This window comes from Varanus komodoensis, unplaced genomic scaffold, assembly GCF_004798865.1.
Source record: "Varanus komodoensis strain SLA01 unplaced genomic scaffold, ASM479886v1 scaffold25, whole genome shotgun sequence".
Taxonomy (NCBI): domain Eukaryota; kingdom Metazoa; phylum Chordata; class Lepidosauria; order Squamata; family Varanidae; genus Varanus; species Varanus komodoensis.
The window spans coordinates 9,340,177-9,356,127 of NW_025335661.1; the positions used below are offsets into that span (position 1 = coordinate 9,340,177).

Below are 15,951 nucleotides of genomic sequence, written 5' to 3' on the forward strand. Positions count from 1 at the left end.
CTCCATTTGGTCACTTACACATTCCAAACAGACGACAGGAGAATAGCTACTGTGTGAACTTTCCTCACCTTCAGCTAGGCTCCAAAAACATCAAAAATTAGCATGACTAGGAGACACAATGTGGGTACAATGACAACAAGTTTTGACTCAGACCACAATTTAGCACTTTAGAAAATGGTCTGGTTCTGCTTGGATCAGTTTGGAGGCCATCATCTTTGTTTTGGGTACTGAACTAGGAGTAGAGATTTAGAGATAAGAAGCTCCCTTTGGCTATTATAATCAAAATGACTGTAACATTTTTGTTGTTTAGAAGTTAAGGAGATTAGCATACTTAAAATAACCTTGGGAGAATATTATGCATGTCAAAATTCAGAAAAATAGGTATCCTTTTTTGGTACTATATCCCAAATTTATTTTAAGGGAATTGACAGTAATGGTTCTTGGCGAAAATGGATAATATTTAGAGGGATAGTTTTCCCTCTGAGGGGTTTGAACCTGTCAAGTTTCAGATTAAGGTTTGCAGTGAATACTGTTCAAGAGTAGCCTTTACATTTTGTGGGTGATACAGACATATAGTAAGTTCCTTTGGGAACAGTCTTCTGAAAATGACAGATAGCATATAGTTGATTCTAAGTAAAAAAGCAGCAATATTTTAGAAGAACAGGAGTTTATACAGAGGGGGAGTCCTCAAACTTTGGGGGTTAAGGTGAGTGATTTGCTTCCCTTTCTGTCCCCTACATTTTGGGTGGAGCAGTTTGTGTTAAAATGACACTCAGCATGTAAATATCCTTTGGCAAGAAGCCTGGAGTACTTCAGAAGGATTGGTGCAGGGACTAGGCTTGTGCAGCAGGAGAGTAGCTTAATTATGAAGCCTAGTGTTGTTGAAAGAATAGCCACCTCATCCTTCAAACCACAGTAATTAAGGGACCCCTAATAAAATCTGTCCAATGATCTGTCAGCCATTCCGCACTCCTCCTCTTCTATCTTAATTGAGAGGAAGAGAGAACACATTATTTAAGAAATGCTATCTGCTTCTCCATAGCCAAATTGCAGACAAAGCCTTGTATGGGGTTCAGCTTCAGTTCTGGCTGCTTTGCTTCTCATTGGACAGTTTCTGGTATTTCCAAAAGGGGCATTAATTGATTCAGACAATACGTAAATCTAATGGTGAATACCAGTTATAGCCTGATCAGTTATTTTGCTTTTTTCCTCCAGCCCATTTTTTGGAGAGGAGTTCTACTTTGAAATACCAAGGCTATTCCAGTGTTTATCATTCTATATTTATGACAAAAATGTTTTACAGAAGGACCTACGTATAGGTAAGAAGCAACATCTTTTAATTAGAAAAGTTAACAGTGATTTTGTTAGAAGTAGAATAATTCAAAACCATAGGCAGTCATATCCTTGAAATATACTTATTTCATATATTGTTCTTCGCAGATAATAGATCAGACCCACTCTTTCCCAGCCTTCAATCTTTTGAGTTTCCAAATGATCCACTGGTCCCACAGACAAGCATTTCATTCTAAAATGTCGGTCATCCTACAGTTTCAAATAGAGATAGAAATATCCCCCTGCTCCCAAGCAGCTGTTCTTAGACTGCATTTGAGGAAAATTGCTTAGTATATATGCTGTCATGCAGCCTTCTCCAGCAGGTCCACTCCAGTTATTTGATTTCAGTTCTCATTCCTTAGCCAGCATGACCAGTAGTCTGGAATGCAGGAAACTGTCATCTAAAACGTCTTTTTTATTTTTCTAATATACAAATACAACAATAATAAAGAAAAAAACAATACACAACATTTTAAAAAGAGAGAAATCAAGAAACCCTTAGTGCACCCCTCCATCGGGACTATGGCTGCCTAGTATCTTTTTTTCCCTTCATTTTTTCACTCTTTCCGAGATATCCCATTCCATCCAAAATTGCAATGATTCCTTTGAAAGTTTATTACCCTCCCTTTTTATTAATACATGCTAAACATACCCCATATATTATTAAAATCATTCTTTACCAATCCTTTTTTCACTCTTATCTCACACCTCAGCTTGTCATTAACTGCTATATTCCATCCAAAACACCTTAAGGGTGCCAGGTTTGGGAATGCTTGTATGGTTCATTTGCCATCTTTTCTAGACAGTTATGTGACAGTTGTAAATATTTTCATTAAAAGGATAGCATCAGTTTTAAAAGTTCAACATCCAACTAAAACTTTTCACTTACCTATCCAATAAGTGAATGAATTCATATTTGACTTGTTAACTTTCCTCCATAGGTAAAGTAGCTATCAAAAAGGAAGACTTGAACATACATTCGGGCAAGGAAACATGGTTTATACTTCAGCCTGTTGATTCGAATTCAGAGGTTCAGGTAAGATTCAGGTAAAAGTTTCTCATTCACTGGGATGGTGTGATGCACTAAGTGTGCATGCCAAGTTTGGCAGGGCATGGAGGAGAATAGAGCTGATAGGCTGATGGTAATCCCTCTGTAACATTGTTTCTCTGTAGTTAGCTAATTTTTGATAACTCTTTTAAATATTCTTGAAGGAGCCAGTTGGGATAGGGTAACATTTCAGTTGGGATAGGGGTAAACAGTTAGTCCTTGTTTAGAATATAGTGACAGAGACAACTCTGATTTATCCATGACAGAACAAGTTATCATATTCTTATTCCCATAGGCATAACATCTGTTACAGTTGATTCTCTTTCAGCATCTTTGATACATTAGGGGTGGTACCTTTTCATTTGAGTTATTTTATAGATGCCCTATAAAGCTTTCTGTAACAATTTGTTGATTAAGCAGCAGTTTCGGCTGCCCTTAAAATAGCACTGGTTTTTGTGAAGCATGCCATAATCTGTGTAATAATGGGAAACATGCAGCTGAATGTTAGAATTTCCATGTAAATATTTTTCTGGATGTAAGCAAGGCAAGCTAGCTTTGTGTTAAGCAGTGTAGAATTGTGATCAAAGTATGATATTTGAGGAAATGTTTTACCAGAATAAGCCTAACAAATGTATTTTTCAACATTTGCTAAATGTTCTGTTTTTCTCCAGCCTGTGACAATGTCTAAAAGTGATGGTTGTAAAAATTGTATAGCAACTACGTACAGTAAAAATGGGAAAAAGTACAGAACTAAAATCAAAATAGTACTCTTGTTTCCAGGGCCTTACAAGATATACTTCCAAGTTATTTTCTCCAGTAACTACATTTTAAAAACTGAGCTGGCCTTTGTAAAACATTAGAGACTCTTGAGCTGTCAGATCATGTGAATGTTCTGAAACCTTATTTAATTGTCAGCGCAGTTGTATAAGCTTAATATATAGTTAAACAGCTAGACTCTTTTAAGCATGAGTGTAACAAATTAGAGAACATGAGCATGGTTCATTCAAAGGTAGGCCCTTACATAAAAGATCTCCTTTTATTTTTGTTTCAGGGCAACTTTTTCCAAGCCTTTAGCGTTTGGATGGTTTCTGCTAAAGCAAGGATGAGGAACCTCTGGCCCTTCAGATGTTGTTGGACTGCAACTCACCCCCAGCTGGTATAGGGAATGGTCAGGAATGATGGGATTTGCAGACTTGACAACATCTAGAGGATCCTAGATTCCCCATCCCTTGATTAAAACACATTTGAAAGCATCCGCAGCAGTATGTTAATAGCAGTTAATTACAGAGATGCTTAGTTTTTCAGACCGGAAATGTTCTGTTAGTAACTTTTTTATTGCTTCCTAAATAACAAGCTTAGCTTGCTTAGGTTAGGGTGTGTACTTGCAAATACATAATACTACCAGCAGTTCATTTCCATGGATGAGTGTGTGCACAATCTCATTTTTTTAAGGTGACAATTATGGCGCAGTTGCATAGATTAGCTTTCTCAAAGCTATTTTGAGGCTAAGATTTAGCTCTTCTTACAAAATACATTCATTTTAAAGCATTGCATCCTCCTTGAAGATTGTTTTTAGAAAGACTCTTCATTTAAACATATTGCACACATGTTCATTTTCTGTTTTTGAAACTTTGCTGGCATATAAGCAGTTATATCTCTTTAATCCTGATAATGTAAAATCCTATAATGAGCAAATTAGTAGAATGTCTTGTATACCTATAATACCAAAATGACTCCTTTATGAATATGCTCTTACTTCAGACTTAACAAAGTTTCCATATTTGAAGGTAACATTTCCCTGTATAAAAACATTGCAAAATAAAAGCAGTATGTTTAACATTTTTCTGATACCTGCCAAATTCATGCCAGTGTTATGAAAATCTTGCTCACACGCATGTGTACACACACCCTAGTCAGTCAATCATAGCCATTCACATAGTTGCTGCTAAACAGATTGCCTCCTCTTGGGTTATTTAATTAAGCAGGTGATAGGTGTGAGGCTGGAGTAAAATTGTCAGTAACAGACTGGATGCCATTCCATATTCAGCTGAATTATGAAATAAGATGTACGAATCCAACCCAGTTTTTAAAAGCAGTGTGATAACTGTGGTAATTTGTGACCCCTATGCAGTAAATCCTTAATTAGGAAGCTTTTGGTTCAGAATGGTAAAGGGGAGAACAATAAGGCAATTGTGCTAATGTAGACTTAAAGAATCAAATTCTTTTGGAGTTAGATGCTACAGGGAAAGCTGCCCTGCCATGTTTCCACCCTCAGTGGTAGAACATCTAGATTCAAATAATGCATTAGAATCGACCTACAGATTGAAGTGTATTCAGGAGCTCATTGAAATGTACTTACTGATTGCTATAATCCTGGAACACTTGAATAACTGATCATATTTATATTTTAGATCCGAGAATTAAGGTAAGAACAGAAGTGTTGTTTTGCTTGTTCAAACACAAGAGTCATCTAATCCAACTCTCTGCCTTGAACCCGGATCACAAGCCTCTGGGACATTTACAGGGAGCATATGATTGTGATAATGATCCATTGCTTTGTTTCCTTCCAGACATTGGAAGTAAACCAGCTCTCTACATGGATGTTTCCTTTAGCCATCATGGTTAATTGACTTTGATAGGATATTTTCATTTATAGCCTATTGATAGGCTTGTCCATTTGAGTTTGGGCTTCATTTTCATTTTTTCCCCATTTCAAGTGTGGTAGGAGTAGACAGAAATAAATACTGGCACTCTCTCTATGCATTGACACAAATGTGTGAATTGTTAATTGCAGATATGCCACTTAGTTATCCTTTTGTTTATCCCTGTCTCTGCATAATTTGTGGATAAAATAGCACTAATCCCAATGTATATATTTTTGAGGCCTAATCCCCCCCCCCAATCCATCTTGATTTTTCTATTCCTGCTTTTGTCTACCTGTCTTTCAGACAACTGGTGATATATGTTAGTATCCTATCCTTAGTTCTCTTGGGCTTTGAAAATGTCAATAACTTCTTAAAATCCAAGCACTTTCTAGGGATGTTAAGTTTCCCTTTTACAAAATTTTAAAAGCATAAGGTGGAAAAGAGTTCACTATAGTTAAGTTTCTGTGCAAAACTCTTCTAGTGTTTTTTTCATTTTACACAATGAAACCTCTTCAGCTGGCAAGGGTTGAATCATGGTCTAAATTAATTGGGAATAAACAAAAGGCAAATGCAGTAGTACTTTGAGTTTTATTCCTATGTGGAAGAATTATCAGGGGGTTTTGCTAGCACTTTTGTTGCCTGATAATAGGAATCAGAAAATACCTTGAAAGACTTGCAGCTTTATTGTATGCCAAAGAGTGTAACTTGACACAGATTCTTTCAATGGAAACTTCTTTTATTGACAGGGAAAAGTTCACCTTGAATTAAAATTGAATGAATTGATTACAGATAATGGATCAGTGTGCCAGCAGCTAGTAGTACAGTAAGAACATTTAATTCTTATTCTATTTTTATTACTATTACTGTTACTGCATGTATATTCTGCCTGTTTCCTTTTGTGAGTAAACCAAGGTGGCTTACATAGTTACTTATCCTCACAACAGCCCTGTAAGGTAGGTTAGGCAGAGTGAATGACTGGCCAAGTGGGGACTAGAACCCAGATATCCCAGGACCCCAGTCCAACACGTTAACCACCACATTCTAGTATTGCTTGCTTATGAAAAAGGAGAGTAAACATTATATTACTGAAACTGCTTTAGAGATCTTGTCTACAAGGGACAAGTCAAAATAACCCAAAAATATTTCCAAGTAAATAGTCCGTTTGCAATTTTAGTGGCCTTAATTGGTGAAAGTCCTTAATTCATTTTTTCAAAACTTTCTAGGGAAAAACTGATCTTTCCATACCTTCAAAGAACAAAGCAGCAAAGTTCTACAATTACCTGTCTTGCCACTTTTTCTGTGCATTCACCCAAGCTAACATCATCTTATGAAGGGAGGGAAAAGTGACTAGCCAGGATGTATTCCTTCATAGAAGGGATGCCTTAGAGGCTTATCCTTAAACTCAAATGTTGCAATAATGCAACTGCATACTCTTACTGTATGAAGGGAAAAGTAAATTTAACTGTACAGCTTTTGATTTATCAGATAGTTATTTCTCAGGTACCTTGTAATCCTCATCCTTTAATGGCAAACATTATAAACAAACTGCAACATGATCATTTACGCCATTTTTTTCAATTCTAGCTTGAAAGAATGTCATGGGCTGCCCCTTATCAATGGACAAAATTGTGACCCTTATGCTACAGTATCTGTTGTGGGCCCATCAAGGTAATAGTTTAAAGTGTATTGAACTTGTCTAAGTATCTATAGAGAAATTGGTCTCTATAGAGTGTATAGACACAATCTGTGTGAGCTGCCCCGAGAGCCCTTGCGCTATGAGGTGGCATACAAATGCAATAAATAAATATTTAATAGTTTTCATAAGTAGATGACTTGGTGCACAAATTTTCAGTTGATTAATGTATATACATCCCATTAAACAAGGGTTGTAGTGTAGCTCTGGGAAGAACCAAGTATCTTCTCTGTCTAATGCTGCTTTCCTTATTGCTCTGCAAATTATCCACTATTTGTGACAGATGTTAAAATAAGACAAGAACAGGGGGAATATTGAAGCTATTTTGTTTCTTTTGATATATAGAGTTACTTGGATTAAGCAATGTGGATATTGATGCAATCATTTAATATGGTCATCAATTTATTTCATTGATATCTGATTGTTCTTCCATGGGGAAGTGTGTCTCTTGTGTCACTCTCCCCTACTCCCCCCATTGTACATTTGCCAGGTAGGTGATCTTGAAAGAATGACTAGTCCAAGGTCACACATCAAAATACATGCAAATGCATAAATTTAAATCTGGTCTTTCCAGGCCTAAGCTCAGATTTTATTTGCCGATGCTGATTGTTTTCAGATGTTTCTCTCATCCATTGGTCCACTTTGCGGGTCAGGAACAGGGTTCCACCATCTAGTTCCTCCCTAGATATTGAGTGCATGGAATAGCCTATCCTCTAACATCCACACATATTGTAGGAAAGTCTGCTGGGAAGAAGCTTTTTTTTAGTACAACTGCACTGTGAAGGCTTGCACGTGGAAGTACAGCAGTATGAAGAATCCTTCCTCCCTGCAGACTTCAGTACTGTATGCACATATATGGGGGAAGGGCTGCTCAGCATGGTCCAATTTCCCACACATACAAGCCAGTGCATGGGAAGAGCATCTGAAGAAAGCTGCATATATTAAATTAGGAGTGGAAAGAATATGGAAAATGCCAACAGATGAGTGTGCATATACTTCACATGATGAACAGTTGATGTAAACATCATGCTGATGTTTCTAATCCACTTCAGACTGCAGTACATGAAATAATTCTGTTGGCATTATTTGTATGATTGTAAGTACCCTTAAAGTTTTCATTTATCAGGGTTTAACCCATTTTTCTGGTTACTGTCCCATGTGAACAGCTTAAAATTTTATTATATTTCTATTGTATATAGTTGTTAGTGGCCAAAAGCTGAAGATAACATTAAAATAATGTATGGGCATATATCAGGGATGGGAAGCTTCCAGGGATTGGTGTTCACTGACCAGCTCCCCTAGGGTCCACTTCCAAATTTACTTCAATTAAAAAAAGAAACAGTCTTGTTGGGAAGTGACTAAGGAACCTGTGTCTTCTGTCCAAATAGACACTGCTTTGCAAGATTTCCAGGAATACAGTTCTACTTGGAAACAGTATGTTTTCACTGCAGTCTTGCTGATGGCATGATTTCAGTTGCAGTGGCAGAGGAACACATTGGGGACAAAAAAACAGCCATGAGGGCCACATGCAGCTAGAGCTCCCATGTTGCCCATTCCTGGTGTGTTTAAAATGCCAGTTTGCATGCAGATACTGATCCAAATATTTAACACTCACACTAACCTCAGTAAGGCCGCACAAGTTCCAGTAGTCATTCATGTACTCAGTTTACTCAAAAATGCCTTCCAGTTTAAAGAGAAGTCTTCCATAAATGTATTATTTCACTGCATAGTTTGTTCATATAAATACGGTATTTTTATTGTTTTATGTTCTGTATGGTAAAACTGTACCATATTGGAACAGGAATGACCAAAAGAAGACAAAAGTAAAGAAGAAAACAAGCAATCCTCAATTTAATGAAACATTTTATTTTGAGGTAACTCATTTCCTGTCAAAATAACCTGTTGGTGTGTTGTCTGTTGGTTTATGCTGTTTACACTTCTTTTTTTTTGTTAGCTACCTATGTGTTAAATATGAAGCCTTTAAAAATAATTACAGGAATGTGCATGGCGTCTTACAGGCAGAAATAAGTTCCTTCTTTCAAAGGGCTTACCATTTGACATAGCTAATAGAGAAAACAAGGAAGGTAGAAGCAAGGAGTGATGGATGTGATGAAAAAGGGTTTCTGTTAATGTTTGCTGTTAGTGAAGCAAAAGTTTATAAAAACTGCTCATTTGCAGAAATGTGTTTTGCAATACATGTTGCAAAGCTAGTCAAAACATTTGTTAAACTAAATAGTTTCATTATTATACATGGTCTAATATATAGTGCTGAACATGAATAATCTCCAAATCAAGGTTGCTCACCTCCCTTGAATCAATATGTGTAGTTTTCATTGTAATTGCTGAGAACAATGGCTTGTTCAGGTCAAAAAGCAGAAAGTCATCATTTTATACTGAGAACATGGAATATAAGAGACTTACAACCATAGGCTGAACAGCTACGAAGGGAGACTTTTGTACAATGCTGACAATATTTCAAAACCTCTTTGCAATATTTCATTAGGATCCAGACTTAGCCATACTAACTGAAGCCCTATTGATTTCAGTGGCTTCTTACATATGACTAAGTCTGGATCCCAAGTGAATGCATAGTTTTTAAAATATCCAGAAATAGGTTTTATCTTCCTCTTACCTGAATGATTAGCTGTGATATGCAGGAGTTTGGCAATTTTCATTTTCCACACCTGACATTTCTTCACATAAATGTAAATTCCTTCCCTTCTCACTACCATCGGGAGAATGAAGGTCATGCCACCCTTTAGAATACTAAGCAGAGCAGAAGAAGGGGGAGCTATCTTCTGGGAAACAAGATTGACAATCTTAGGCATCAGGTCTTCAACTGCTGCTGATAGTTTCTGGGTTGATGCTTTAGGAGCCCATACAGTTCTTGATGAAAAGATGCTAGCTGTGGTCCTTTACTAATTTCTAAATGTTTAATATTTTTAGTGAAGAGCAAGATCATAGATGGGCAGTTATCTCTAAATATATTTTAAAGATGTCTGCTTATCTTGTATTTGAGGATTTATGTTGGGAAATGTTTTTATTTCTGATTCTTTTTCTTGTTAATGATTACTATTAGGAAGACATAGATTTCAAAATAACAGCCTAGGAAGGCCTCAGCAGTTATAAGCAGCCTATAAATACATGTGTAAATAAATGAATAAATAAAATAGAGATTAAATTATTAATACAAAAAGCGAAAGATTACTTTGAGTTTTACTTACAGGTAACCAGGTCCAGTAGTTACACCAAAAAGTCACAGTTTCAGGTGGAAGAAGAAGATATTGAGAAGCTGGAAGTCAGGTATGTCCTTTAGCATATTAATATTATATGTTACTGTTTCAATACCAAAGAATCAGTGTTTTTATAACAGAAGCAAAAACTTATTCTGTGACTGCTGAAAATGGTCAAGATAAACTCCAGCTGAAGGGGTGGAGGAAGACAAACTTTTCAGCAATTGTAGCATATTCAAAATTATTTAACTATGAAGTATTGCTATTTGTATTGTTTTAGGACTAACAGCGTAATTTTATTTGTGTCTGTAAAGAGGTTCTATTAAGTTTAGTGGCATGGACCCCACCCACCCACCAAACATAAATGTGCAAGGGATTGCAGCGTAATTGTTATAGTTTGTCTGAGACTTACATATTTCTTTCTTGCCTTCTTTGCTGAAGGGAAAAGTTGTCTATCCCTTATGAAGGCAACAGGGAGGGAGCAGATGAACCCAGGTCTCACTTCTAATCCTGCTTCATTACGAACTTAAGGAGATACTGTTATCTCAAATGGGGATAAAGAATAGCTTATTTTCTTAACTTGACATCAGCTAAACGATCACTGGGATATTTCAGACACCTTAGTTAATATCACAGTAGATATTCCCTTGCCTCTCTAAATGAAACATTAGTCATGCCACAACACATTGGATTTTATTTTTTCTTCTTCTTAATATATGTGCTGTCTTAACAGAAATATCAGTGAGGTAAGACTCAACAACCCAAATAGAGTGCATGCCTTTGGGAGTCTTACAGCTTTTTAGGTTGTGAGAACTTGGCCTGTTTTGGCTTTTAAAAAATCACTGCATGTGTCACTGAAGTGTTGCAGTTTAGTTAGAATGACAATAAAATACAAGTATTAATAAAATGAACTGTAAATGCCTGAGAAGAAAATAGTGGTCACTTGTTTCTTCTTTAAGTGTCTCTATATTATCCAGTATTGCTTTTATCTTACTGATAAAGCCTCGTCTTTAGCTACTACTGTGCTGACATTCCTGTGGTTACCATTTATAGAAATAAGGTATTTTCTTCCTCTTAACTTGAAGAAATGATTGAGTGTGACATTATAACCTCCTTTGTGTGCATGCTGAGTTGGTGTGCTCAACGTGATGGCATTAGATCAGATTATTACTCTTAAATTATATGAACGTTGATTGTGATTCTTATAAAAGTAAATGAGTAACTATGGTTTAACTTTCAGAATTGACTTATGGAACAATGGCAACTTGGTGCAGGACCTTTTCCTGGGTGAAATTAAAATTCCTGTAAAGATGTTAGGAAGTGATTCCTCCCAAGCATGGTAAGAGATTGGGCCGAAGACCACATGTCAAATTGTTGAAATGAAGTACAGGTTTGTAGTATGTATGACAGTGTTAAAAGAGCTATAAATGTATACTGAGCAATCACACTACCAGTTTTTTCTTTTCTTATTAGGTACCATGTTCTGTTCTTTGATATTGTGTATTGATTGAAATCCAGGTGAATTTTGTCCTGTTTAGGTTCCTTATTCCTGGTTTACACATAATGGCAAACTACTTTTTTTTAAAACTCTGGTTTGTGATGAATGAGGCAGTGTGCTGCCCAGTTACTCCTGCTGCAAGCAGGAGTGGCGAAACAACCCAAAGACATACCTGATTGTTTATAATGACATGTAGACCAGAAACTCTGGCTATTATCTCCTGCAAGAGGCTGAAAGAATTGTTCTTGGGTAATTTCTTTGGTTTCTCCCCCAACAAGCCAGAACTCCTGGTTCAGACAAAATGCTAAACGAACCATGGATTGAAAGCCATACAAAAGTTATTCAGAGCTAATGTTGGTTCCATTGACAGAGCAATCTTAACTGTGTCAGGGCAAGACTTAACTGTCAAGAAGGATTAAGATGAGGCAGAAGAACCCGTGTTCTGGTACTGTGTTTCTTCAGGTGTTTCTCCAGGAAGTAGAGAACTAAATGGGGTATTCCAGGGGCAGGAACAACCTTGGATCTGCAGCATCAAAAGGTCCCTCCCTATCCTGGATTGATGGGAAAGGGGAACATGGAACTCATGAGAAATGGCTGCATAATTTTTGCCCTGGTTAGACTAAACTGGCAGGACTTAGGAAGTGATTATTCTCTTAATAATGGCTAGTGTTACCTGACTTTGGGTCAGTAGCTCATGGCCAGTATTTTTATCTGTGACTTTTTATGAAGAAGTAGCACCATAGCTACAGTCATGTCAAAAGTTTGGGAAGGATATTGCAAAGTCTTATGGCAGCTTGGACAACAATAATTGTAATGGTGCTTCACTGAACATGAAATTATAAAATATTATAAAAAGTCAGCTTCTATTAGACTACTGCAGTGGATGCCTTGGATGGGCAGACCTATCTAATAAGAAATTACAATGAAAGAGATTATTATAGAAGTCTGTCTTGTCACAGATACGTTAGATGGGATGCTATTAGGAACACAATGCTCATTTTGGATATGACTACATAAGTTTAACTGTGAACTGGCACACAATTCTTATGTAGACATGCAGAATGGGAACCCAACCAAGCAGCAGTAGCTACATGGATATCTCTGGTTTCCCACTGTGCCACTGTTTCAGAGGCTGAATTTGGAAGCAGTGGGGGATTATGCACCCACCTAGTGATGGCAACAACATTCTCAGCCCCTGGTCCTGGAAAATCAGGGTTGTCATGATGGAGCACGTTCCCCAAGGATGCAGCAAGTTAACAAGTGCATCTGGCACAAGGTTGCTTCCACATTCAAAAGTGTGTACAGTGAACACCAGCATACTCTTAAGTAGCCCAAAGCAAGATCTACTTGAAATCTGGCACAACTGGTGGTAACTAAAAATCTTTCCTCTTGCCATACTTGGAGCCTGGGACAATAAATGATACCAAACCAACCTGGTACAAGTTGGTTGCTGAGAATGACAGGAAGCATGGGATGCTCATTTACTGAGGTGGGGAGCAGCTGAAATTCTACCCATTGCTAGTTTATCTGCCAGTAGCAGATAAGACATAGTTATATCTTAGCTGCTAGATTTTATTTTGTATCAAATGAAACCAAGTGTTCACTTGCCTTTGCTTCAAAACATAAGAGGTACTTCTGGAAGTCACCTCAGCAAGCTTTCTTTGTAAGAACCCAGAAAGCAGCAGCACTGGGTGTTTCACCAGAAATTAGCTTGTGGACGACAGGTGTACTGTAGTTTACCTCCTTCTGCAATTTGAATCTAATTTGTAACATAAATACAGTGGTACCTTGGCTTACGAACTTAATCCATTCCACAACTCTGGACACAACCCAAATTGGTCGTGAGCCAAGTCAAATTTCCCCATAAGGTTCAATGTAAATAAGGTTAATCTGTTCTGTAACCACTTTTTAATCACAAACATTTGAAGCAAAGTGACAAAGAACAACAAAGATCATGGCCATCTTCCCCATCCCAGCACGACTGCAATCACGCCGTGTTCCCTATCTAACAATGTAATGTTTAAAAGAATAATTCATGCAAGTCTATTTCACATGTGTTTGAGCATTTAGAAATCTGAGATTTATCTAGTAAACCAGTTCAGTCTCCCCTGCACGTGCACGTGTGCACACCCATGCATGCACATTTGCAAGGCTACCATGTTTTTCATTCTAATTCATTCTTGACAAATTGTGAGCAAACTACAATATTGAGTTGTGCCAGTCAGAGCATGCTTTAACAATTGCTATTACTGCTTTTTTAAGGTACCTTCTACAACCAAGAGATAATGGAAATAAATCTGCTAAGGGTGATGATCATGGATCACTTAGACTGAACATATGTTATGCTGAAGATTATGTACTTCCCTCAGAGTACTATGTTTCTCTCAGAGACTTGCTGCTAAAGTCATCAGAAGTTGAGGTACTCTGCTTTTGGGGGACTCAATTTAAGATGAAGTAAATGCAGGGCCACCACTTCACATATCACATGTGACTGTTGGGCAGTGTTCAAAAAAATTTTGCCTTGCATAGTTTTCAAGAGCTTCAAAAGGATACCTAATTAGTTAGGGTTCCAGTCCAAAAAATGGTATAATACTGAATAACTGTAAGAACTTTTCATTTTCTTCAGAGCAGACCTTTGTGCTTCATGTAATGCTTGCATTTCAAAAGCAAGTTGATGTTACTGTTGTGGGAATCGTAGTTCAAATAAAACCTTCTAGGCATGTATAAATACTATCCAGAACTCTCTGCAGGAGTCTTCTTTGTCAGGAATATTCTCAAGTAGATAGTATGAAGACTCCCTAGATGTGGACACTATTCTTCTTGTGTCTTTGTGGCCTGTTGTCCTGTGAACAGAAACAGAAATGAGAGACAGAATTACTGTGGGTTTCTCTTCTATTTAGCTCATGGGAAACCAAGTAGCCCCAAATGTACTTGATGAAAACTGCTTGTTTGGAGAAAGAAAGTGTAAGAATGCATATGCGTAGTTTGGGAGTTCTCCTCAATCCAGAGGTATCCTTGGAGTTCCAGGTGACTGCTGTGGCGCAGAGTGTTTCCACCAGCTTTGGCTGGTCCATCAACTACATCCTTACTTGGATGAGCAGAGCCTAGCAACAGTGACCCATGCTCTGGTAACCTGGTTGGATTACTGTAATAAGCTTTACTTGGGGCTGCCCTTGAAGACAGCCTAGATACTTCATTTGGTCCAAACACAGCAGCCAGGCTTTTGACAAGAACCAGTAGATATAATTATATAACACCAGTCCTGTGCTGTCCACACAGCCTACCGGTTGAAGTCCAGGCCCAAATTAAGATGCTAACGATGTATAAAGTCCTAAACAGTTAGGGCCTGGGTATCTGAAGGAGTGTCTCCTTCTGTATACATTTGCCTATCTCCTAAGATCTTTGTATAATCTCTCTTTGAAGGAGATCAGAAGAGTGGCTACCCAGAGAAGGGCCTTTTCTGCAGTAGCACCCCAGCTCTGGAACCTTCTCTCTCTCAAGAGAGAGAGATGTGCCTGGAACGGATGCTTTATTCATTTTGGTGCCAGGCCAAGACTTTTTTATTTCCCCTGAATTTTAAGGATTAATTGTTGTTTTAATGTTGATTTTCTGTCGTTATATTGTATCGCCATCCTGAGACTCTTGTACAGGATTAGAAATACCATAAAAATAAATAAAGTGGCCTTCTTTACCTTGGGACAGGTTAAGAACTACCTGAGGAATCTTGACTATGCTGTCATACTCAAGTTTTCTCTGTTCACTTTTTCAACAATATTTGGGCACAGGAAATATCACAACTTTAAAAGGCTATTTTTCAGCCAAACTGGCTGAGTATTCCTCCCTACATGGGCTCTTCGGCTATAACTTTTTATTTGAAATGAGTAGTCCCTTTGTTGCCTGCTCTGCTTCTTGTGGAATCATAGAGCACCTTTAACACTAACATGCATTTGTAACATTGCAAAACTCAACTAGAACCATTATCATTTACATTGAATTTAATATGTAGTGATTGATAGTAAAAATTTCTTAGGGGGTAATAAATACTAAGAGTTATTTATTTATTTATTTATTTAGAACATTTCTATGCCGCCCCCATCGCAACAAAGCCTCAGGGCGGCTCACAACAAAAACGAAAACAAACAAAATCATATTAAAAATTTATACACTAAAAATACTAAAACCCAGTGCATCTTGGCTTAATTTAAAAAAAAAAGATCCTCCATAATAAATTAACACTTAAAATAAGTTTTAAATAAAAAGGTCTTAGCCTGGTGCCGAAAAACAAATAACGACGGCACCAGGCAGACCTCTCTGGGGAGCGCATTCCATAGGTGGGGTGCCACTGCAGAGAAAGCCCTCCTCCAGGTACTCGCCCTCCTAATATCATTCATGGAGGGTTCCCGGAGAAGGGCATCTGTTGCTGATCTCAAGGGGTGGGAGGGCATATATGGACGCAAGCAGGGCCCAAGCTGTGGAGGGCTTTATAGGCCATAACCAACACC

General features: G+C 37.6%; 1 protein-coding gene across 4 annotated transcripts in view; it reads left to right on the plus strand.

Annotated features, from left to right (window-relative positions):
- The window catches only part of RASA2 (RAS p21 protein activator 2), a 46,339-nt gene that overhangs the window by 10,655 nt on the left and 19,733 nt on the right, over positions 1–15,951 (plus strand). For 3 of the 4 annotated variants that reach the window (XM_044432707.1, XM_044432709.1, XM_044432708.1), the window contains exons 3-10: positions 1,216–1,319; positions 2,274–2,368; positions 5,772–5,848; positions 6,610–6,693; positions 8,520–8,592; positions 9,945–10,021; positions 11,192–11,290; positions 13,712–13,868. In XM_044432707.1, coding sequence (XP_044288642.1) covers positions 1,216–1,319; positions 2,274–2,368; positions 5,772–5,848; positions 6,610–6,693; positions 8,520–8,592; positions 9,945–10,021; positions 11,192–11,290; positions 13,712–13,868 — 766 coding nt within the window. The other variant, XM_044432710.1, reaches the window with a different exon arrangement.